This window comes from Schistocerca gregaria, unplaced genomic scaffold (genome assembly GCF_023897955.1).
Source record: "Schistocerca gregaria isolate iqSchGreg1 unplaced genomic scaffold, iqSchGreg1.2 ptg000414l, whole genome shotgun sequence".
Classification (NCBI taxonomy): domain Eukaryota; kingdom Metazoa; phylum Arthropoda; class Insecta; order Orthoptera; family Acrididae; genus Schistocerca; species Schistocerca gregaria.
The window spans coordinates 1642822-1667096 of record NW_026061847.1 but is presented as its reverse complement, the minus strand read 5'-3'; the positions used below and the strand labels follow the sequence as shown (position 1 = coordinate 1667096).

The window sequence follows — 24275 nt, the reverse complement described above, 5'->3', positions numbered from 1 at the left end:
TAACAGGGCACAGAGCAATGCCACTGTGACAAAAAAGAGTGTTGTTTCTATATTCATTTTAGTCATGCCAACTTGCAGTCAGTTGTGTAGTTTATTATTCATTTCTATGAAAGTAATAAATTTTTGAAAATGTAAGTAATTGGATATAAAAAATGGAGGCTGAAGTTTACGGCTTTGCCTCAAATGCTAACGCTGTATGTGAGGGAATGTTTGACATGGAAAGGACCGCAACTGTCAAAATGTAAGTATCATTGTTTTTTTAGTAGGTTTAATGTTGAAATAAGTGTGCAGCTGACCTTTTGTGAGGATGAGATCAGTTTCAAGGAAAATGGTGTGGAATTTGAAATAGGACCATGTGAAATTTAATTGGGGGAAGATGTTTAGAGACTCGAGGAATTTTAACAGCTGAGCTTTGCCATGACTCCATATGCCAAAGATGTCATCAATGTACCTAAAGCAAACCAGGGGCCGAAGGCTTATGGATCCCAGGAAAGCCCCTTTCAAGTGACCCATAAAAATGTTGACATAAGAAGTAGCCATTCTGGTTCCGATGGCTGTAGCCCTGGTCTGTTTTTATATCTGCACTTCAGAAGTGAAGTAGTTGTTGCTAACCAAACATATACCCGCTTTAGTTGATCGACACCTGCAACCTGTAGTACAAAGCCTTCCCACCTGTATTAAAGACACCAACCAATACCTAGATCATCTGAAATCTGTGCCAGTCCCACTTCCGCAGCACAACTCGCTCATCACCATCGAATGCCATCTCAGGTGACGAGTGGGCTGTGGCAGAGACTCGAGAGTCAAGTCTACAGGCACACGGGGATGAAGGACTGGCTGGCTAATTTAATGCAAATATTTGGTGTTCGTTTCTGATCTCTAAGGTACAGTCCTGCCTCACTCCCCTCTCAGTTACTTCTTGCTTTTCCTGTCCTTGGATGTTTTTAGCTGCATCTAGTTTGCCTAAATGTCATAGGTTACCTTTTGCTTCCAGTATTTTATCCTTGCTAAGTTTTTTTTATCCCTGCTACCTTAACAATTTCAAAAAGTGTATTCAAGTCAACATTGTCAAATGCTTTCTCTAAATCTACAAGTGCTATAATGTAGGTTTTGCTTTCTGTAACCTGTCTTCTGAGATATGCCAAAGGGTCAGTATCAGTTCACGATTTCCTATATGTCTGCTGAGTCCAATTGATCTTCCCCGAGGTCAGCTTCTGCCAGTTTTTTAATTGTTCTGTAAATAATTCGTGTTCGTATTTTCTGACGAGGCTTATTAAACTAATGGTTTAGTAATACTCATGCCTATCAGTGCTTGCCTTCCTTGGAATTATTATATTCTTCTCGAAAACAAGGGTATTTCACCAGACTCACATATGCTGGCGACAAAAAGGGTGAAGCACCTAAAAGACACTGTCAGATATCAATGTAACTTTGTACACATATATACCACTGGCAGATGTGTAAATGATTAGAGTCGCCTCAAATCAAAAACAGCCCACTGTTGCACTACATTCTGTTTATTTTAAACCTTGACCATGGTTTCTGCTACAATAATATAGCCTTCTTCAGAAGTCCTAAAAATCATCAAAATAACAGTCGTTCTACATAGCCACACTACCAGTGACTGACATTATTTCTACGACCAGCACCCTAGCGCATGAGTGCGGTAACATGGTACATGGTGACAAAGGACACATTAACATATTCGTCTCAACATAGACCACTGTTAACATAAAAGCAGCTCATGACTCTTTATGATAAATTCCTACAGGAGCACTGTCCTAAAACATTAGTTTATCTCAAAAGATAATCATACAATCGTATGGCACAATTGAGTAACTACTAGTGCCTATCTGCTATGCCCAATACGGGCTGAAAACCTTCAAGAAAGCTGGAACTTTTCAAATAACACTGATCATTCAGTAAATTCCTACTGTCAAACTTTTTGTGCTTGTATATCTGCACCTCCTCCAATAAATCTAATTTCATACCCTTTTCTTCTTTACACAATAGTTCAGTGTCGTTAACAAGTTGGGGTGTATGTCGTCCTATGATGATCTGTTCAGTAAATGTTGACCCATTCTTATTCATACCCATCCTCGACGGCATATGGTCTTTATAACTTATGGCTATAGACCTACCTGTTTGCCCTATGTTATATGCCAGGCAATCATTTCATTTCAATTGATAAACTCCTGATTGCAATAGCTTATTATAAATGTTTTTGCTGAAACAGACAAAATTCCGTTTGAAGCTATTGTTGGTGGAAAATGTTACATTAGTCACGTTCATGGAGCACACATTGCATTTTGTAAGATATGTTTCCTAGAAACAGAATAGCTATAAATCTCTTATGTTCATCCCTTTTGTTCCTGGACCTCATCAACGTGGAAACTGTCTTTTTCGTTTTGCGCTCATTTATATTGTCAATTATGTTGGGGTTATAACCATTATTGCCATCAGTCTCTTTTAGGATATACACTTCTTTTTGAAAGTTAGCCAGAGTAAGATGTAAATTTATTGCCCTGTGTACACTCAAATTGAAAAAAAGCCATTTTCTGTGCCCACAGATGCGAGGACCTGTAGTTAACGATGGGATAGAGTTTAATATTTATCAAAAGCTTACACTTATGGATTGCGTCATTCTCAACAGGTTTAATATTTATTAAAAGCCTATGTTTACAGATTGCATCATTCCCAGGTTTGAGATAAGCATAAATATCAATGTTGTCAAATAATCATTCACCTACAAGGTGATCCACAATCTCCTTGATATGTGAAAGTTGAAAGAATTGATACCTGTCTAATCATAAAGTGTAGCTTTAGAAACTACTCAAAGTCTGTCTGAGGAGATGCCCATTGGTTTGCAGAAAAGGATTTGAAAACACCAATTTGTTCCAGTCTTCATCCCAAATAGTGCGAGGCACTGGATGTGTGTAGTAAAACTTTGGTGGAGCAACGTCCTCAAGCGTAATGCCCTTTAGAAAATTCTTTGGGTTTCTCAATATGGCATTGAACAAATGTCTGTATTTTTCACACAGTTGCCGAATGCTGGCCTTGGAAACTTGATTACTGATAGCATGCACGTTACCTTAAATATCTAAACTGTACAAATTAAATGCGCCCGTGCCAAAAATATTGGGACTAGATTATGCTCAAATTAGCTTGAATTGTGTTAATGTAATCATATTTTTATATTTTGCTTGCAAAGTATATGTCACAAGAACAGAGATACTTTCACCATTGTAGACTGTGAGGTGCAGACATGATACCTGTAGCTTAGGGTGTCCCAAGTGCTTATATGTGCACTTATTAATTAGTATGACTAAAGCAGTGGTGTCTAACTACAACAGTACACTGCAATTGCAAATCTCTGAAGAGACGCACAGATGCAGTAATTCCTCTGCATGTGATTGTCATATCTGACTTTTGGAAGACCGGCTTCAGATGATGTGTGAATTATGGAGCGTTTTGCTGGTCATCGATTTGAGGAGAGCTAATCTGAATGAGCAAAATTTTGCACTGTGCACATAGGTCTGCAATTATTTAGCTTACATCGGTGGTTCCTGTGAGTTTTGCCATGAAGAGTGGGTGAGAATTCAGTGTGTGAGATGATATTGATTTTCATTTTCTGAAATCTATCCGTGGTCATGTTAAACAGAATTTATATTTTTATGATTCTTTTGCTGTGTCCTGACTTATGGCGATTTTGGCATTCAGCTTGGTGGGAAAAGCAGTGTATATAGTCATGTGTTGCACAGACATGAGAGTGTGTGAAACTGCAAGAAAACTTCATTTACAGTTCATGCCCCAGCTTGCAGCTCTTGCCAACAGGTGCCAAACAGTTATGGGCCGCTTAGAGACTAAGATTGTTATGCTTTAAAATCTCAGCCCGTATCCTGTTGTGAGCAGTGCTCTGAATAATTGTATTGGAAAGCATTTTGTCTTCAAATGGAAATCCGAGGGCATAGTTAAATTTACCATTACTAGTCATTCCTCGAGTTCATCGGTCCATTCCTTGTCATACTGATTATTGTAACAGCAGATACGGAAGAACATGAAATGTGCAGCATCTACACAGATCTGTGACTAAAAAATATCATTGATTGTCCTAGTGACGTCCTCATAGGTTAGGTTTGGGGCTCTACTTGGAGAAACACAAGAAAAATCACCGCACTCCTACCTGTGAAAAAAAGAAAGAACATTGTGGTCCACCTGACATTTAGTAGGCTGAAAACTGGTTCTCCAGTTGAATTTTGTGCTCTATCTAGTAGACGTGTTTTGCACTGAAAGAATGAAAAGGAGGGGTCCACACTTGGCTTTAAAATGCAAGAAAAAAAATTTTAGTTATTTTCCAAAGTGTTGAAATAGAAAAAAATGTTTATTAAGGTAATGTCATTTGAAGTCAGTGATATTTAATCATATCCCATGGATCCAATCCACACAGATCATTGTTGTCACCAGAAATGTTTGTTGTGTCCGTAGTGTGTATGAGGTGGGTTGGGCAAACCTTGAACACTTCAAACATTTTTAAAATGACTGAAACATCAAAACATTTACTTACAATATGTTCCGTGAAGTAAAATTATACAAATCTTTAGTATCGCTATGAGCCTGTTCGACTCACTGTAGGAAATACTAACAATGTTGTGCAGTGTTTGTAGTTGTTGTCACACTGCAGGTTTTTAAAGACACGGGCAGAGCTCGATAGATGGACCCATTTGCACGCAGTATGTGTAAACGAAGATGGCGTAATCTGCTTTTGTCTGTAGTGCTGTCGATAGGAGCGTGTCAAGCCCTGCAGACAGCAGTTGCCGAGGAATCTGTTGGTTTTATGTGTGAGGTCTTCTTCTAAGATGTGGGCAGCATGTCTGATCATCATAGACATCACCATTGCTGTGTGTGCTGTATCTAACTTCAGCCTATCCATTTCCGTTTGTAAATTATCTGACCTACATACCCCATTAAGGGTTCTAATATTCCATACCGTGGCCTGTAGAATGCCTGTTTTGTTTCTCCTGATGGTGGTAGCCCACACTAGGAGATTCAAATGTGGGACTCTCTTGCCTCCAGAATATTTTACCCGAGAGGATGCCATCGTCACTTAACCTTGCAGTAGAGCTGCATACCTGTGGGAAATATAATGGCTGTAGTTTCCCCCAGCTATTAGCCATTCGCTGTTGCAGTTAGCAAGATAATATTGGTTAAATTTTACAAATACAGATCAGTCAATCATCTAGACAGTTGCCTCTGCAACTACTGAAATGCATTGCCTTTGCAACTACTGAAAAGACTCCTGCCCCTCATCAGGAACCACGTGTTTGTCTTGCCATTCCACAGACATTCCACCAATGCAATTGCCCCTACAGTATGACTGACTGTATCGTTGTGGCCTGTGAGCCATCTCAGCATGGTGAGGTCCGTGGCTATCCGTCACGAATAAGGTATTTTGATATCAAAGTAATTTGTCCATTTTGAGTGCAGCAGCCATGTTATCACTGTATAAGAGGGGCGCACAGGACTTTAGGACCACAATGCCAAGTTTTTGACAACAGTGTTGTGGCTTAAATAGAAAAAAAAATTCAGTTTTATTGGTAATTAATCCAATTTTTATTTCACTCTCTATATTCAGCAGCAGTTTCTAAATATTTCATGTTTACTTTTTTCTAAAAGTTAATGTATAACTAAATTTAGGATTAAACAATGGAAAACCCAGGATGGACTGTAACAATATTATGAGAAGGAAAGTTGCCCTCACTGTATTGCGGAATTGCCGAGTCGCAGATAGACACTTACAGCTTTTGGCCAATGGCCTTTGTCAACAATAAACGCACACATTCACACACACACTCACGCAAACGCAACTCATACAAACGACTGCAGTCTCGAGCAACTGAATTTACACTGCGAGCAGCAGCACCAGTGCACGATGGGAGTGGTGATTGGGTGGGGGAAAGAAAGAGGTTGGGGTGGGGGTGGGGAGGGATAGTATGGCGGGGATGGTGGACAGTGAAGCGCTGCAGGTTGGGTGGTGGGCAGCGGAGAGGTGGGGATGGGGGGGGGGGGGGGGGGAGTAGTGGAAAAGGAGAGAAATAAATTAAAAATAAATAAAAAAGACTTGCTGTGGTGGTGGAATGGTGGCTGTGTAGTGCTGGAGTGAAAGCAGGGAAGAGGCTGGACGGGTGAGGACAGCAACTAATGAAGGTTGAGGCCAGGAGGCTTACAGGGACGTAGGATGTATTGCAGGGAAAGTTCCCATCTGTGCAGTTCAGAAAAGCTGGTGTTGGTCGGAAGGATCCACATGGCACAGGCTGTGAAGTAGTCACTGAAATGAAGGATATCATCTTTGGCAGCATGTTCGGCAACAGGGTGGCCACACTTGTTTCTCGGCCACAGTTTGTCGGTGGCCATTCGTGCGGACAGACAGCTTGTCAGTTGTCGTGCCTACGTAGCTTAGCTTGTAGACCACGTGACTGGTTTCACAAGTAGCCCTGTGTTTGATGGGATAGATGATGTTTGTGATTGGACTGTAGTAGGTGGTGGTGTGAGGATCTGTGGGACAGGTCTTGCATCTAAGTCTGTCACAGGGGTATGACCCCTGGGAGCAGGGGTTGTATAAGGATAGGCGAGTATATTGTGTAGGTTCGATGGATGGCGGAATACCACTGTGGGTGGGGTGGGCAGGGCATTTCTCATTTCAGGGCACAACAAGAATTAATCGAAACCCTGGCGAAGAATGCGATTCAGTTGCTCCAGTCCTGGGTGTTACTTAGTTATAGGGAGAATACTCCTCTGTGGACAGACGGTGGGTCTGTGGGAGGTGGTGGGAGACAGGAAACATAAGGCATGGAAGATTTGTTTTTGTACTTATGGTCAAGTGAAGGCTTCAATCAGACCCTCAGTATATTTCAAGAGGGTCTGCTCATCACTGCAGATGCGACAACCAGGGGCGGCTATACTGTACAGAAGTACTTCCTAGTATGGAATGGGTGGCAGTTGTCGAAGTGGAGGTATTGCTTTTAGGAAGGTGGCTTTTTGGGTTGATGGCATCTTTGCTATCTGGATCGAAGGTGAGGTCACCCTACCCACATACTTCCAGAACCTCAACAACTATCCTCCCATTTGCTTCACCTGGTCCTCCTCAATCCAACAAGCCACCTACCTAAATGTTGACCTCCACCTCAAAGATGGCAACATCTGTACCTCCATCCATATCAAACCTACTAACCATCAGCAAAACCTTCACTTTGACAGCTGCCACCCATTCCATACCATGAAGTCCCTTCCGTACAGTGTGTCATCACATCTGCAGTGACAAGCAGTCCCTCTCGAAATATACCGAGGGTCTTACGGAAGCCTTCACTGACCATAATTATCCTCCCAACCTTGTACAAAAACAAATCTCCTGTGCTTTACCTTTCCAGTCTTCCACCACCTCCCAAAGTTCGACAGTCCAGCCACAGAGGAGCAGTCCCCTCGTAACTCAGTATGATATGGAACTGGAGCAACTGAATTGCATTCTCCACGAGGGTTTCGATTACCTCGTGTCGTGCCCTGAAATGAGAAGTGTCCTGCCCACTATACTTCCCACCCCTCCGCAAGTGGTATTCTTCCATCTACCAAACGTACACCTGACTCTGAAACCAAACCACTGGAGATTGAAGGCTCTTTACGGCTGCCTTTATCTGTATGGTGCATACCACTGGCAGCAGTGATCTGACAGGAAGTGCCCTTCAGGCTGCTGGCAGTTGATGAAAGCTATCACTCGTGGGTACCTCTTGCACTAACCTGCGTAACTGCTATTGCCGACCTCATATAGCAGAATGATGCCCTGTGCGTGGTATCGGATACTGGCAGATATATTATCTGAAGTGCACTGCATGAGATATTTCTCATAAGGCTAATAATCACTGGTGTGTGCAGTTTTTTATAAGAATCTGACAAGAGTGACAATATAGGTGATACGTGATTCTTGAGGGGATTAGGAAGGAACCAAGAAGTGTGTAGCTTGACCTCTGCAGTTAAGTGTATTTCTGCAGGTAGAATATGTAGTAAACAACTTCAGTGTACATGAGTAGTTTTATGACTTTTAAGACAGTACTATGTGTCTATAGAACACAGTACGTCAGAATTGTAGTAAACATCGTAAATAAACTAACAGACTTATTTTTGTTTACAGATTCAATTACAGTCACTCAGGAGTGAGGGTGATCACTTGCGGAAATTGGTGAATATTGCAAAGCCGGCCAGCTTGCCCGAACTTGTCCCTAGTGAAGAGCTATCAAAACTGCAGACTAGCAACAGAGTTGCATTAGTTGCCGCAGTCAAAAGAAAAGTAAAGGACGTACAGATGAGCAAGGTAACTAAACCATATTCACTCACTTTATAATTAAATACTTCTTCGTTAGGTTTTCTTTTTCATGTCCACATTTGTCTTCTGATGTTGTTCCTTTAAAATTGTAAGAAAGCATACCTTACGTCGTTATATGTGTAAGATGAAGTCAGACAAAAAAAGACAGATGGAAAAATTAATTAAACTGTTTATTATTGCCAAATTAATCTCCTGAGACAAGGTGGTCAATGACTACATGCAAAAACGTTTGAAAATGCATACAGAATCATGATTACACCCTGAAGGAAGAGATTCATGGCAGTCTGTATGCTTTGGATGAAGACATGTGCACATAAGTTCAATCGTAAGTCTGTAGGCAGCCATAAACATTTTTATATTAAAAGTATTGACTGTGGAACAAATGTGTTAACAATTGTGCTGATTACTTTTCAAGTAATAAACAGTTTGCTTACTTTTTTTCCATCTGTCTCATTTTCTTTTGACTATGGAAAGTATCTAGATAATATTAGCTGAGATAGACCAAAAAAGTGGCACAGTAATGAAACACTGAAATTGAATTTTGGAGGGATTGAATTCACAGCATGTATTGATTTAGTTTGCTTCCCCTCTAGTTGTTTAGTTAACTATTGCAATGTCTCAGTAGTATCACTCTTGACGAGACGTAAAAGGTTTTATTTTATTGAAAGAAAGATAGAGGAAGAAAACAGAAAGTTTGCTGTGTCTAACAGCACACTAGTTCTCTTCATATAGCACAGAAATATTTGACATATAGAATGAAATTTAAATGATATAAAATCCAGGATGGAATGAAACAATGTTATGAAAAGGGTAGTTGCTACTTACCATATAGTGGAGACGCTGAGTCGCAGATAGGTACAACGAAAAGACTGTCACAAAACGAGCTTTTGGCCAACAAGACCTTTCTTGAAAATAGACCACACACACACACACACACACACACACACACACGACCAAAGTGTCTGGCACCTGAAGCCAGAATCTGGTCAGAGACTGTGGTCGTGTGTGTGTGTGTGTGTGTGTGTGTGTGTGTGTGTGTGTGTGTGTGTGTGTGTGTGTGTGTTGTCTACTTTTGGCCTTGATGGCAAAAAAGCTCATTTTGTGACAGTCATTCTGTTGTGTCTATCTGTGACTCAGCATCACTGTTATATGGTGAGTAGCAGTTATCCTTTTCATAATATTGATAGAATGAAACTTCTCAGATGACAGGGAGTCTGTACTCTTTGTAGGGTTGCTAGGTGACATAAACATGACAGACAAATAACTGTATGAAGTAAAAAGGTAGACAGGTTATGAACAGTTAACTTGGATGAAAACTATTTAGAGATTTAGTTTATGTATTTCTACAGCATAGTTAAAGGTTAAATACACACATCAGCAATTAATAGACATGAATAATAAGCACAAGCCCTTTTCTTTTGTGTTTGGAAGTGTATCCAAGCAGAATTTGCAGTTCAGTGTGCTCTTTTCATACACCTATAATTGGACCATATTTTTGATAAGCACAGTGTTGAAAACCATTCATTCATGTGTGATGAAGTAGGCTGAACAATGCTATTTTAACTTCTAGATGTCCCATAAAATAATACCAGATGTTGATTCAAAGTTGGAAGGTGTAGAAGAACAGGAAGAGGAAGAGGATGAAGAGGAAGAGCAAGAGCAGAAAGAAGCAGACAAAGAAGAACAAAATAATCGAAAGAGAAATCAAGATACAGGTGGAAATCGTGGCCAAAGAACAGTAAAACAATCTGAACAGGAAGCTGTGTCATTAAATAGTCGTGGGGAGAAAAGAGAACAGCTTCACACAGAAAAGAAACCATGTACTCTAGATGACAGCAGTGTTATTGGTAATGATAATGTAGTTCATTTCCTGTAGTATAGTGTAAAGTTGTAAAATGAAAGACTGTAAGAAGAAATAGAATCTTTATAGTGACTGAAATACTTGATTATTTTTCAATCGTTCGTCAAAGATAATTGGTCCCTCGTTGCCACCCAGTGTGAACTTAAATGAGGGAAAAGAAGTAGTTGTAAATAAAAATAAGAAGAGGTCGAGGCAGAAAGAGCCTAAGAATGTGAAGATAAATACAAATTCTTATATTTTTGAGTTATTCAGCAGAAACGTAGCACAAAAGTACGGTCTTCGGACAAAAGCTAATAAATAAAATAAAGGGAAATTAAGTGGCCAATGAGACTGAAAATGCTCCTGTGGTTTCAGGTGATATCCTTTCTCAGAGCTAACTAATAACAGTCATTTACATTGTACTGGCTGCAGAGCGTATTTGAGAAAGCCCAAGCCCGGACTGAGGTCTTCCTCTTGCTGACTCTTCTGGCCTAGTGCGCCTCTCTCACAGCATATTGCCTCATATATAACTTTGTTGCTTTCCTCTTCGTCAAAGATAATAGGTCCCTCGTTGCCACCCAGTGTGAACTTAAATGAGGGAAAAGAAGTAGTTGTAAATAAAAATAAGAAGAGGTCGATGCAGAAAGAGCCTAAGAATGTGAAGGTAAGTACAAATTCTTATATTTTTGAGTTATTCAGCAGAAACGTAGCACAAAAGTACGGTCTTCGGACAAAGGCTAATAAATAAAATAAAGGGAAATTAAGTGGCCAATGAGAACATAAAAGAGACTGAAAATGCTCCTGTGGTTTCAGGTGATATCCTTTCTCAGAGCTAACTAATAACAGTCATTTACATTGTACTGGCTGCAGAGCGTATTTGAGGAAGCCCAAGCCCGGACTGAGGTCTTCCTCTTGCTGACTCTTCTGGCCTAGTGCGCCTCTCTCACAGCATATTGCCTCATATATAACTTTGTTGCTTTCCTCCATTTTATACTTTTGATGCAGCAGATTATTATTATTTCTTTCCTTTCTCAGGCGTTATGTCTGGTTAAAAATGGAAAGTGACGCGGACCTTGATCAAGCATGACTTCCTTTTAACTGTTACATTGGATTTAGGAACTTTCGGGTAATTGAACATGTATCAATAATTACGGATTTCTGTAGTTGTATATATACGTTTGGATGTAGCTGTATTGCATTGATGTACTGGTGGATACTGTGTGGTATGACTCCTGTAGTTGATAGTATAATTGGTATAATGTCATCCTGATGCCACATGCCCTTGACTTCCTCAGCCAGTTGGATGTATTTTTCAATTTTTCTCCTGTTTTCTTCTGTATATTTGTTGTATTGGGTATGGATATTTCGAACAGTTGTGTTAATTTATTCTTTTTATTGGTGAGTATCATGTCAGGTTTGTTATGTGGTGGTGTTTTATCTGTTATAATGGTTCTGTTCCAGTATAATTTGTATTCATCATTCTCCAGTACATTTTGTGGTGCATACTTGTATGTGGGAACGTGTTTTTTTATAAGTTTATGTTGTAAGGCAAGCTGTTGATGTATTATTTTTGCTACATTGTCATGTCTTCTGGGGTATTCTGTATTCGCTAGTATTGTACATCCGCTTGTGATGTGATCTATTGTTTCTATTTGTTGTTTGCAAAGTCTGCATTTATCTGTTGTGGTATTGGGATCTTTAATAACATGCTTGCTGTAATATCTGGTGTTTACTGTTTGATCCTGTATTGCAATCATGAATCCTTCCGTCTCATTGTATATAATGCCTTTTCTTAGCCATGTGTTGGATGCGTCTTGATCGATGTGTGGCAGTGTTAAATGATACGGGTGCTTGCCATGTAGTGTTTTCTTTTTCCAATTTACTTTCTTCCTATCTGTTGATGTTATGTGATCTAAAGGGTTGTAGAAGTGGTTATGAAATTGCAGTGGTGTAGCTGATGTTTTTATATGAGTGATTGCTTTGTGTATTTTGCTAGTTACTGCTCGTTCTAGAAAGAATTTTCTTAAATTGTCTATCTGTCCATAATGTAGGTTTCTTATGTCGATAAATCCCCTTCCTCCTCCCTTTCTGCTTAATGTGAATCTTTCTGTTGCTGAATGTATGTGATGTATTCTATATCTGTGTTACTCCATTTCACTACTCCAAATGAGTAGGTCAATATTGGTATAGCATAAGTAAGTATAGCTTTTGTCTTGTTTCTTGCTGTCAGTTCTGTTTTCAGTATTTGTGTTAGTCTTTGTCTATATTTTTCTTTTAGTTCTTCTTTAATATTTGTATTATCTATTCCTATTTTTTGTCTGTATCCTAGATATAATATAATAATAATATAATCTAATATAATATAATATAATATAACAATTCCAGTCCCAAAGAAAGCAGGCATTGACAGATGTGAAAATCACCGAATTATCAGTTTAATAAGTCACAGCTGCAAAATACTAACGCGAATTCTTTGCAGACCAATGGAAAAACTGGTAGAAGCCAGCCTTGGGAAAGATCAGTTTGGATTCCGTAGAAATATGAGAACACGTGAGGCAATACTGACCCTATGACTTTTTTTAGAAGCTAGATTAACAAAGGCAAACCTACATTTCTAGCATTTGTAGACTTAGAGAAAGCTTTTGACAATGTTGACTGGAATACTTTCTGTCAAATTCTGAAGGTGGCAGGAGTAAAATAAAGGGAGCGAAAGGCTGTTTACAATTGTACAGAAACCAGATGGCAGTTATTAGAGTCGAGGGACATGAAAGGGAAGCGGTGGTTGGGAAGGGAGTGTGGCAGGTTTGTAGCCTCTCCCCTATGCCATTAAATCTGTATATTGAGCAAGCAGTAAAAGAAACAAACGATAAATTTCGAGTAGGTATTTAAATCCATGGAGAAGAAATAAAAACTTTGAGGTTCCCCGATGACATTGTAATTCTGTCAGAGAAAGCAAAGGACTTGGAAGAGCAGTTGAACGGAATGGACAGTGTCTCGAAAGGTGAATATAAGATGAACATCAACAAAAGCAAAATGAGGCTAATGGAATGCAGTCGAATTAAGTCACGTGATGCTCAGGGAATTAGATTACGAAATGAGACATTTAAAGTAGTAAAGGAGTTTTGCTACTTGGGGAGCAAAATAACTGATGATGGTCGAAGTAGAGAGGATATAAAATGTAGACTGGCAATGGCAAGGAAAGTGTTCTGAAGAAGAGAAATTTGTTAACATCGAGTATAGATTTAAGTGTCACGAAGTCATTTCTGAAGGTTTTTGTATGCACCCTCCCACCACCACCTACTCCAGTCCTGTAACCCGGAAGGTGTACACGATCAAAGGGAGAGCCACGTGTGAAAGCACCCACGTGATTTACCAACTGACCTGCCTGCACTGTGACGCTTTCTATGTGGGAATGACCAGCAACAAACTGTCCATTCGCATGAATGGACACAGGCAGACAGTGTTTGTTGGTAATGAGGATCACCCTGTGGCTAAACATGACTTGGTGCACGGCCAGCACATCTTGGCACAGTGTTACACCATCTGAGTTATCTGGATACTTCCCACCAACACCAACCTATCCAAACTCCGGAGATGGGAACTCGCCCTTCAGTATATCCTCTCTTCTCGATATTCGCCAGGCCTCAACCTCCGCTAATTTCAAGTTGCTGCCGCTCATACTTCACCTGTCTTTCAACAACTTCTTCGCCTCTGTACTTCCGCCTCGACTGACATCTCTGCCCTTACTCTTTGCCTAAATATGTCTGCTTGTGTCTGTGTATGTGCGGATGGATATGTGTGCGTGTGTGTGTGTGTGCGCGAGTGTACACCTGTCCTTTTTTCCCCCTAAGGGAAGTCTTTGCGCTCCCGGGATTGGAATGACTCCTTACCCTCTTCCTTAAAACCCACATCCTTTCGTCTTTCCCTCTCCTTCCTGAAGAAGCAACCATCGGTTGCGAAAGCTAGTGATTCTGTGTGTGTGTTTGTGTGTTTTGTTCTTGTGCCTGTCTGCCGGCGTTTTCCCGCTTGGTAAGTCTTGGAATCTTTGTTTTTAATATATTTTTCCCATGTGGAAGTTTCTTTCTATTTTATTTACATCATTGTTAAATAATTTTGTTATATGTGAATGTGTTGAGGTGAACTTCTTTAGCCAGAAATTTGCTATTGTATCTTTTCCAAGGGCTTTCCAATTGTGCGTAGAATTAATTGCTCGGGTGACTTCATGTTGCAAAATTATCACTTCAGGCATTTGTGGTATCATCTTATATGTGTCTGTTTCTGCTTGTATCCACCGTGCATGCCTGTTATGTTGTACCGGGTTTGACCGTATGTTGCTCGACAAGTGTTCCATGTCTGCTATGTTTGGTCGATTATCTATTTTAATGTTTGTGTTAACTATTGTCTGGTAAAACTTCTTTTGGTTTGTATTGAATGTTTGATTTTGTTTCCTTCTGTTTTCACTTTTATTGTGTCTCCTAAGTCATTTGGCCAATGCTTGTAATTTCTGCTTCTTTTCATCTAATTGCTGTATCACTTCTTGTTGTGAGATTTTACCTAACCTTTTTCGTTTTTTGTCTGATATTTCATTTCTTATAAATTGTGTTAGCTGTCCAATGTCTTTTCTCAGTTATTCTATTCTGATCTGTAGCCTGCGTTGCCATGCTGGTTTTGTGGGTTTCTTCTGTGTGTTGGTTTGTTCTGATCTCTGCCTAGTGTGGATATTTAGTGTAGTGAGTGCTCCTATATAAACCAGTAGTTGTAACTCTTCCATAGTTGTATTTTAATTTATTTTGTTGTGTATGATTGTGTTGATAGTTGTTATTGTTGTTTTGACTTGTGGGTTATTTGGTGGTCTATGCAAGAATGGTCTAATGTCTGTATTTGTGTCTTTGTATTCTATATATGTCAGCTGAAATTTTTCTTCTATAACTAACATGTGTGTCACTTCGTGTTCTATTTGTGCTTTTTCTGGTGGCTGTCTTAAGATTTTGTTTTCCTCTTATTGTTTAATTGATGCATGTTGTTCTTTGTTTGTTTGCTCTGAGATGTTTGAGCCCATTACTGTATTTTCTTCTTCTTCTTCTGATTGCACATTATTTTGTTCCAGTATTTGTTGTTTGATGTTTTCTAATTCTGGCTGGGGGTATCCTGTTATTTTTTATTATTACACGGATCTAATCAGCTAGTCGTTGTTCTGTTAAAAATTTTAATTCTGGGTATCTGATATTAAATGCTGTGTATACTTGTGATCTGTAACCAGTTGTGTTGGTTCTTAAGTTTGTTGCTTGGTAATAACAGAACATGAGGTATCAGTTAACTTCATCTGACCATCTCATCCTCTGTCTTTGTTTTCCTTCTAGAGTGGATGCAGGAAGCATATCCTGCAAAACACCTCTATTTGGATTTAAATCATTTTCAGTGTGGCTAGCAGTGTCGTTACCATTGTGGATGGGCATAGGGTTCAAGTGTCGTCCCCGGACATGACCGTGCTTGTCCGAGGCTTCATTAGTTCTGTCTTGAACCAACTACTCACACTAAAAGGGGGGTTAGCCCTATTAGTGGTTTGTTCTTTTCGTCGCCTTTTACGACTGGCAGAACATACCGGGGGCCTATTCTTTTCCTGGGCCTCCACGGGGTTTATTATTATTATTATTATTATTATTATTATTATTATTATTTCAACAGATGTTACTCACATCACCTAATTTAATGTTCTGTTCTTCTTCTTCTTCTTCTTCTTATTATTATTATTATTGTTATTTCAACAGATATTACACACATCACCTAATTTAATGTTCTGTTGTCCACCAAATGCTCAGAATATCCTTGTCTATCCCTGTTTCAGACTGGCTTCCAATCCTGTTCTCAGTCCTGTACTGCATGGGTCATTTTCTTCAGTCGAACCAGTTGCGAGACCCTGTCCCATACAACCATCCATTCCCTCCTAATGCAGTCCAGCCATGGTTATTCCCTGCACTATAAAAGGTGGGGTTATGAGTGAAAGTGTGCACAACAAGTAACCAAGTATCTACTCGCAAGAATGGCATCCTCCAAATTGTGTCAAACCACAAACTTTTTACCATCCAGTTGCTGAACATGCTGTAACCTCCAACATAAATGACTTCAACTTCCAGCATTACTCTCCCTGAAATGGGTGTTTGAATGGTCTCTCCAGCAGCTGCACTCTCACAGTCCTCCTGGCATAAACCTCTGTTACCCATTACATCCCTTCTTCCCTTCCTTCTTCTGTCCACTCTGCCTTCCCTGTCCAGATCTTCTGCGTCTCCTCCACCTCCAACCATGTGAGGAACCCCCCCCCTCTCTCTCTCCCTCTCCCTCTCCCTCTCCTCCCTCCCTCTCCCCTCCCACCTGTGCTCAACCCACTCCAGCCTCCTCTCCCTACTGCACATTTCCCCTCCTCTACTCCCCTCCCCAACACCTGCCCCCTCACCCCTCTTCCCCTACTCCCTCCTCCCCTTCCCCCTCACCCCTCTCTCTCCCCTCCCTCTCACTCTGCCTCCCTATCTCCCTCCCACTCTCTCAATCCCTTCTCCCACACTCCCTACTCACCCCTCCCCCTCCCTATCCCCCTCCTCTACAGGCTCCCCCTCCCCGCTCTCCTCCCTCCCCTCATCTCCCACACCCCTCCCTCAACTCCCTACCACTCCTTTCCTCTCTCGTCTACTCCCGACTCCCCTCTCTTTTTCGTCCCCACTTATGCCCTCTCATCTCACCCGTCTACCCTTCCCTCCCTATCCCCCTGTCCCTCCCCCTCCCCTCCCTTTCACCCTCTCCCTCAATCCTTCTTCACCCCTCTCCCTCCCTCCATTCCCCTCCCACAATACCTCACCCTCCCTCCATCACTCTCCCTCCCCTCTCCTCTTCTTGCCACCACTTGTTTACCCTCCCCACCACAACTTCCCCTCCCCGCCAATACTTTCACCTCCCCGCCAATCCTTTCCCCTCCCCCGTCACTCGTCTCTCCTCCCCCGCCACGCGTCTCCCCTCCCCCACCACACGTCTACCCTCCCCGCCCCTCCCCTCCCCACCACTCGTCTCCCCTCCCCGCCACTCGTCTCCCCTCCCCACCACTCGTCTCCCCTCCCCGCCACTCGTCTCCCCTCCCCGCCACTCGTCTCCCCTCCCCGCCACTCGTCTCCTCTCCCCGCCACTCGTCTCCCCTCCCCGCCACTCGTCTCCCCTCCCCGCCACTCGGCTCCCCTCCCCGCCACACATTTGTCCTCTCCTCCCTCCCTCCCTCCCTCCCTCCCTCACTCACTCCCTCCACTCCACTCCACTCCACTCTCCACACTCCACACTCCACACTTCTGCACTCTCCACACTCCACACTCCACTCCTTCGTTTTGAAACAAACTTCCATATATGCTTCAAAATTTGAAACCTGTTACTCAAGAAATGTCAAGCCAAGAAGATCTTAACATCAGTGTACCAGAACTTATAACAACACAATTCACAGATACGGCCAATATCGTTAACAATGAATATCTTACACAAACTCGGAAAACTCCTACAGTGTCTCAACAACTTTTAAACAATTTCCCCAAATGTTAATTACAAGTTTTGAAGTTTCCTAAAACATGCATACTTTAGACACAGGCTAACAGTAGATCATACACAAATAAGAAGACTGCGTGACAGTAACTTTTTCAAATCTTACACAGAAAACAATATAGGAATGTTTCCCTACCTAACTTATGAAATAAGACACAGTAGGCACTGTACAAAGAACAGTGTCCACTGTTGGTTAAAAAACAACACATTTATTTAAGGACCAAACTACTGCAGGAAAACGTGAAATAGTCTCGAGATTTATTGGTGCTGTAGTAAGTCACTAGGCCACCACGCGGCCATGGCGTACGTCCTAACAGTCGTGCAGGCAGGATGAGGTTCTCCTCACTTACCTCCGCATCAGACACAGTCCCTTGAGGCATGGTTTTTTACTCCAGCGGAAGGACCCCCCAATCTGCAGTGATTGTGGCATCCAGATTCCTGTCCACCACATTTTACTTTTTTATTCTCTGACCAGAGGGCGGTGGTTTCCTTGCCATCGGATTTGCCCTCTATTTTGCAAGATGACGCAACGACCGTGGTAAAGGTCTTACAGTTTTGTGTCCTGTCCAATTTGTTGTCTTGAATTTTAGGGAGAGGATTTTAATGTGCTGCTGGGTGTCTGGCTCACACAGAGCTTAGGTAAGAGGTCTGCCAGTCACGATTACCTCCTTGTTTCACTTCTATTTCTGTTCTCTTTTCCTTGTGTTTCCTTTCCTTTTTTAGTGTGTTTCTTTTCATCTTGTTTTGCCTCTGTATATGAGGATTTGGAACTGCGTCAGGCCTGTGTCTTTTAGCCGTTCTCCTTGTTCACTGTCCGTCTTTGTCCCTTCACCGCATGTGATCCTGTTTTTACGCGTTTGGGCACTGATGACCACGCTGTTTAGCGACCGAAAACCTCAAACCACACACGCTGCATCTACATCCATACCCATACTCCACAAGCCACCTGACGGTGTGTGGCAGAGGGTACCCTGAGTACCTCTATCGGTTCTCCCTTCTATTCCAGTCCCGTATTGTTCATGGAAAGGATTGTCGCTATGCTTCAGTGTGGGTTCTAATCTCTCTGATTTTATTCTCATGGTCTCTTCGCGAGATCTACGTAGGAGGGAGCAAAATACTGCTTGACTCTTCGGTGAAGGTATGTTCTCGAAACTTTAACAAAAGCCCGTACCGAGCTACTGAGCGTCTCTCCTGCAGAGTCTTCCACTGGAGTTTATCTATTATCTCTATAATGCTTTCGCGATTACTAAATGATCCTGTAACGAAGCACGCTGCTTTCCGTTGGATCTTCTCTCTCTCTTCTATCAACCCTATCTGGTATGGATCCCATACTGCTGAGCAGTATTCAAGCAGTGGGTGAACAAGCGTACTGTAACCTACTTCCTTTGTTTTCGGATTGCATTTCCTTCGGATTCTTCCAATGAATCTCAGTCTGGCATCTGGTTTACTGACGATCAACTTTATATGATCATTCCATTTTAAATCACTCCTAATGTGCACTCCCAGATAATTTATGGAATTAACTGCTATTTTGTAGCTAAATGATAAGGGATCTATCTTTATATGTATTCGCAGCACATTACACTTGTCTACATTGAGATTGAATTGACATTCCCTGCAGCACGCGTCAATTCACTGCAGATCCTCCTGCATTTCAGTACAATTTTCCATTGTTACAACCTCTCGATACACCACAGCATTATCTGCAAAAAGCCTCAGTGAACTTGCGGCACACCTGAAATCACTCTTACTTCGGAAGACTTCTCTCCATTGAGAATGACATGCTGCGTTCTTTTATCTAGGAACTCTTCAATCCAATCACACAATTGGTCTGATAGTCCATATGCTCTTACTTTGTTCATTAAATGACTGTGGGAAACTGTATCAAACACCTTGCGGAAGTCAAGAAACACGGAATCTACCTGTGAACCCATGTCTATGGCCCTCTGAGTCTCGTCGACAAATAGCGCGAGCTGGGTTTCAAACGATCGTCTTTTTCGAAAGCCATGCTGATTCCTACAGAGTAGATTTCTAGTCTCCAGAAAAGTCATTATACTCGAACATAATACGTGTTCCAAGATTCTACAACTGATCAACGTTAGAGATATAGATCCGTTCGACGTCCCTTCTTGAAAACGGGGATGACCTGTGCCCTTTTCCAATCCTTTGGAACGCTATGCTCTTCTAGAGACCTACGGTACAGCGCTGCAAGAAGGGGGGCAAGTTCCTTCGCATACTCTGTGTAAAATCGAACTGGTATCCCATCAGTTCCAGCAGCCTTTCCTCTTTTGAGCGATTTTAATTTTTTCTCTATCCCAGTGTCGTCTATTTCGATATCTACTATTTTGTCATCTGTGCGACAGGCTAGAGAAGGCACTACAGTGCAGTCTTCCTCTGTGAAACAGATTTGGAAAAATACATTTAGTATTTCGGCCTTTAGTCTGTCATCGTCTGTTTCAGTACCATTTTGGTCACAGAGTGCCTGGACATTTTGTTTTGATCCACCTACCGCTTTGACATAAGACCAAAATTTCTTAGGATTTTCTGCCAAGTCAGTACATAGAACTTTACTTTCGAATTCATTGAACGCCTCTCGCATAGCCCTCCTCACACTACATTTCGCTTCACGTAATTTTTGTTTGTCTGCAAGGCTTTGGCTATGTTTATGTTTGCTGTGAAGTTCCCTTTGCTTCCGCAGCAGTTTTCTAACTGGGTGTTGTACCGCGGTGGCTCTTTTCCATCTCTTACGATCTTACTTGGCACATACTCATTTAACGCATATTGTACGATGGTTTTGAACTTTGTCCACTGATCCTCAACATTATCTGTACTTGAGACTTTTGTGTTGAGCCATCAGGTACTCTGTATTCTGCTTTTTGTCACTTTTGCTAAACAGAAAAATCTTCCTACCTTTTTTAATATTTCTATTTGCGGCTGAAATCATCGATGCAGTAACCGCTTTATGATCAGTGATTCCCTGTTCTGCGTGAACTGTTTCAAATAGTTCAGGTCTGTTTGTCACCAGAAGGTCTAATATGTTATCGCCCCGAGTCGGTTCTCTGTTTAACTGCTCAAGGTAGTTTTCAGATAAAGCACTTAAAAAAATTTCACTGGATTCTTTGTCCCTGCCACCTCTTATGAACGTTTGAGTCTCCCAGTCTATATTCAGCAAATTAAAATCTCCACCCAGAACTATAACATGGTGGGGAAATCTACTCAAAATACTTTCCAAATTATCCTTCAGGTGCTCAGCCACAACAGCGGCTGAGCCAGGGGGCCTGTAGAGACATCCAATTACCATGTCTGAGCCTGCTTTAACCGTGACCTTCACCCAAATTATTTCACATTTTGGATCTCCGTCAATTTCCTTCTATACTATTGCAATTCTTATCGCTATAAACACGCCTCCCCCTTCACTGTCCAGCCTGTCTCTGCGGTATACATTCCAGTCTGGGTTTAGGATTTCATTACTGTTCACGTCTGGTTTTAGCCAACTTTCTGTCCGTAGTACTATATGGGCATTGTGACTGTTTATTAATGAGAGCAGTTCTGGGATCTTTCTATAGACGTTACTGCAGTTTTCTATTAGCACATTAATATTGTTATTCCCTGTTGCATTTTGCCTACTTCTATCTTGCTGCGTCTCAGGAGGCGTCTTGTCGGGCCTAGGGAGGGAATTCTCTAACTTAAAAAACCCGCATGTGCACTCCACACGTACTCCGCTACCCTTGTAGCCACTTCCGGCGTCTAATGCACGCCTGACCTATTCAGAGGGACCCTACATTTCTCCACCCGATAGCGGAGGTCAAGAAATTTGCACTCCAGATGTCCGCAGAATCATCTGAGCCTCTGGTTTAAGCCTTCCACTCGGCTCCAAATCAGAGGATCGCGATCGGTTCTGGGAACGATACTACAAATAGCTAGCTCTGATTCCACCTTCACCAACTCTGCCAACTGCCTGTACGAACTGAGGATGACCTCTGAACCCAGACGGCAGGACTCATTGGTGCCGACATGAGCAACAATTTGCAGTTGGGTGCACCCAGTGCTCTCTATTGCCGCCAGCAGGGCCTCCTCCACATCTCAGATGAGACCCCCCGGCAAGCAGACAGAGTGAACACTGGCCTTCTTCCCCAACCTTTCCGCTACTTCCCTAAGGGGCTCCATCACCCGCCTAACGTTGGAGCTCCCAATAACTGGGGTGGCACTAGACAGAGAAGCGGTGTGGTAGGAATTGTAGACAACGAACAGAGTCACAATCTCTTCTGCGAGTATCGTCAACAGGACACTGATACTTTTTTATGTGAGGCACGGAATTAACCATCTCTGATGGAAGATGTGGCACACCTGGTTGTGTAGCAGGTGTCGAGATGTTGCGGTGCGGGTGTGTACGAAAACTTCACAATAAGCGTCTCAGTTCGAGGAAATGTCAATACGTGGCACGGTCGTGGAGCAGAGGCCGATGTTAATGCCGTTTGGAGTAGGCGAAGAATGAGAGTGAGGCTGCGTTGACAGAAACCTAGGTAGGAACAGAGCTGTTGTCCTGTACTGGTTGCCAAGAATCGTAGTAGGCAGGTATCCGGTCGCACAGTAGGATCGACAGCTCAGGGTGCTTGAAGGAAGAAATTTGGTGCCTTAGGAGACAGCCGTAGCAAGCTAGGGATGTACGGAACTGCTATGACACGTGTGTGAAAGGCTCCCAGAGGGCCATTGACATCCACTTTTGTTAAAGCGTGAACCAGATTTGTAGTAAACATTTGAACATACTGGCTATTCCTTAATGCAGGCCATTTCTTGAAACATGCATCCTATACACTCATTAACGGTAGATCTTGTCCAGAGAAAGAGACTGAAAGTAGCGTTTACTGCACAATGGTAACTTTTCAAATCTCGCCCAAAAACAGAGTGAAAATATCAATACTTTAATGTGACGGTCAGTAGTTCCGATAAATATATATAAGGTCCAGGGAGACGTGCAAAACGCTTCTAATCTTTCCTCAGATAATATAGTGAATTATCGGTCCTACCACAAGCCCTACATATACTGGACAAGTTTTACATTTGCCACGACAGTACAAATCGTGAACCGCAACTTTACTTGGTGCCCCAGATGGATTCAGAATCACTAATAACTAACTAAGTTAAATAAGACAAAGCACTGTAATTATTGTATGTCTTGAAACAATCAGAAATAATTATGACTCAGATTAAAGTTGGAGCAGTAGTGTTAATCTTCCAGACTAAGTTGCACAAGTACAAAGATACACAGTATATTTCGGTGATGCATGACCAGGGCCACATTGTCACACCAGCCAATTACTAGGTGACACAATAAGCATCACACAATGGCACACACTCGCAACTGCCCTAGTGCGGCAGTGCTTGTTGAATGTGGCCACTACTTAATTGTGGGCACACACAGACAGGTACACTCTGACGTGTACCGTAATGTGTATCTGGGAAAAACTGCTCTGACCTGGGTAGCCTTCAAATTTCACTGTGACAGAGCCCGTTACCACAGCCCAGATAAACACGGTATTGTTTGAGTGTGCAGAAACGTGTGCCATTCCTCGAGAGCTGACGGCCTGCTGTCGGTGCCATTTCCGTGTGAGCGGCCTGAAACGTTATTCTGTTGCCCGATTAAAATGTCTACTTCCATTTACTACCCGTCTGTTCCTCCACACCCCTCAGATCGTGTGCCGAAAAGGTCACTTGACCTCGCAATACCGTCCGGTGGCCACGGTCGACTACAGTAGTGCCAACCACTGGCATATACTCCTCCCTTTATTCCCGGCAATTCCCTTTGATCGTATCTGATCTTCCCGACAGGGACTAGGCTCGATTTGGGATAGGTGAGCTCTTATAACATTTCCCTTCTTGGGATCCACTAACAATACTTACTATACTGTGGCAGGAGCTTTCTATCTTGTCAAGATTTTTGCTTGAAGCCTGGAAGTTCTTGACAGAGACTGGGTCTTCTACATAATGTGGCTGTGGGCACTGTCTGCTATTGTAGCACTGCCTGAAGATGATGCAACTTAAGAAGGTTCTGTTTTGCCCTCTTTCAGGGGACCACAAGTTGCCTTGGCCCGGTCTGTTCCAGCAGCAGGTTGACGGATGATACTTTGTGGACTAGAAATCTTGAAACATAGTAGCAGTTCACCTGGTTCTCGCTATGTCGTTTTTATGGGTATCACTACTTGTGAGACTGTAGAGTCCAATTCTCCTGCTCTTTACTACTGTACGTGATTAGGGCTGCCCCCAGGTTTGGTTAAACTCTCAGCATTTGAAGGGGTGGGGTAATAGCGGTGGTGGCATGTGTATTGCTGATACCACACTAAAGTCCCTAAAACCACCCAACATAAAGCATGTCACGTTGTCATATGTAATATAGTGTGGTGGACGTAAAACACTATAGATGTTCTTTAAGTTCTGTACCATTGCTTCAGTAATAGCTGCCCCGGTGGGAGGCAGGTGCAATGGACCTGCAAA

At 42.2% G+C, this 24275-nt stretch overlaps 1 protein-coding gene across 1 annotated transcript in view; it reads left to right on the top strand.

Annotated features, from left to right (window-relative positions):
• LOC126311353 (kanadaptin-like) overlaps positions 1-24275 on the top strand; it is a 233239-nt gene that overhangs the window by 199190 nt on the left and 9774 nt on the right. Inside the window, 2 exon segments of the mRNA XM_049992217.1 lie at positions 8180-8359; positions 9942-10218. Coding sequence (XP_049848174.1) covers positions 8180-8359; positions 9942-10218 — 457 coding nt within the window.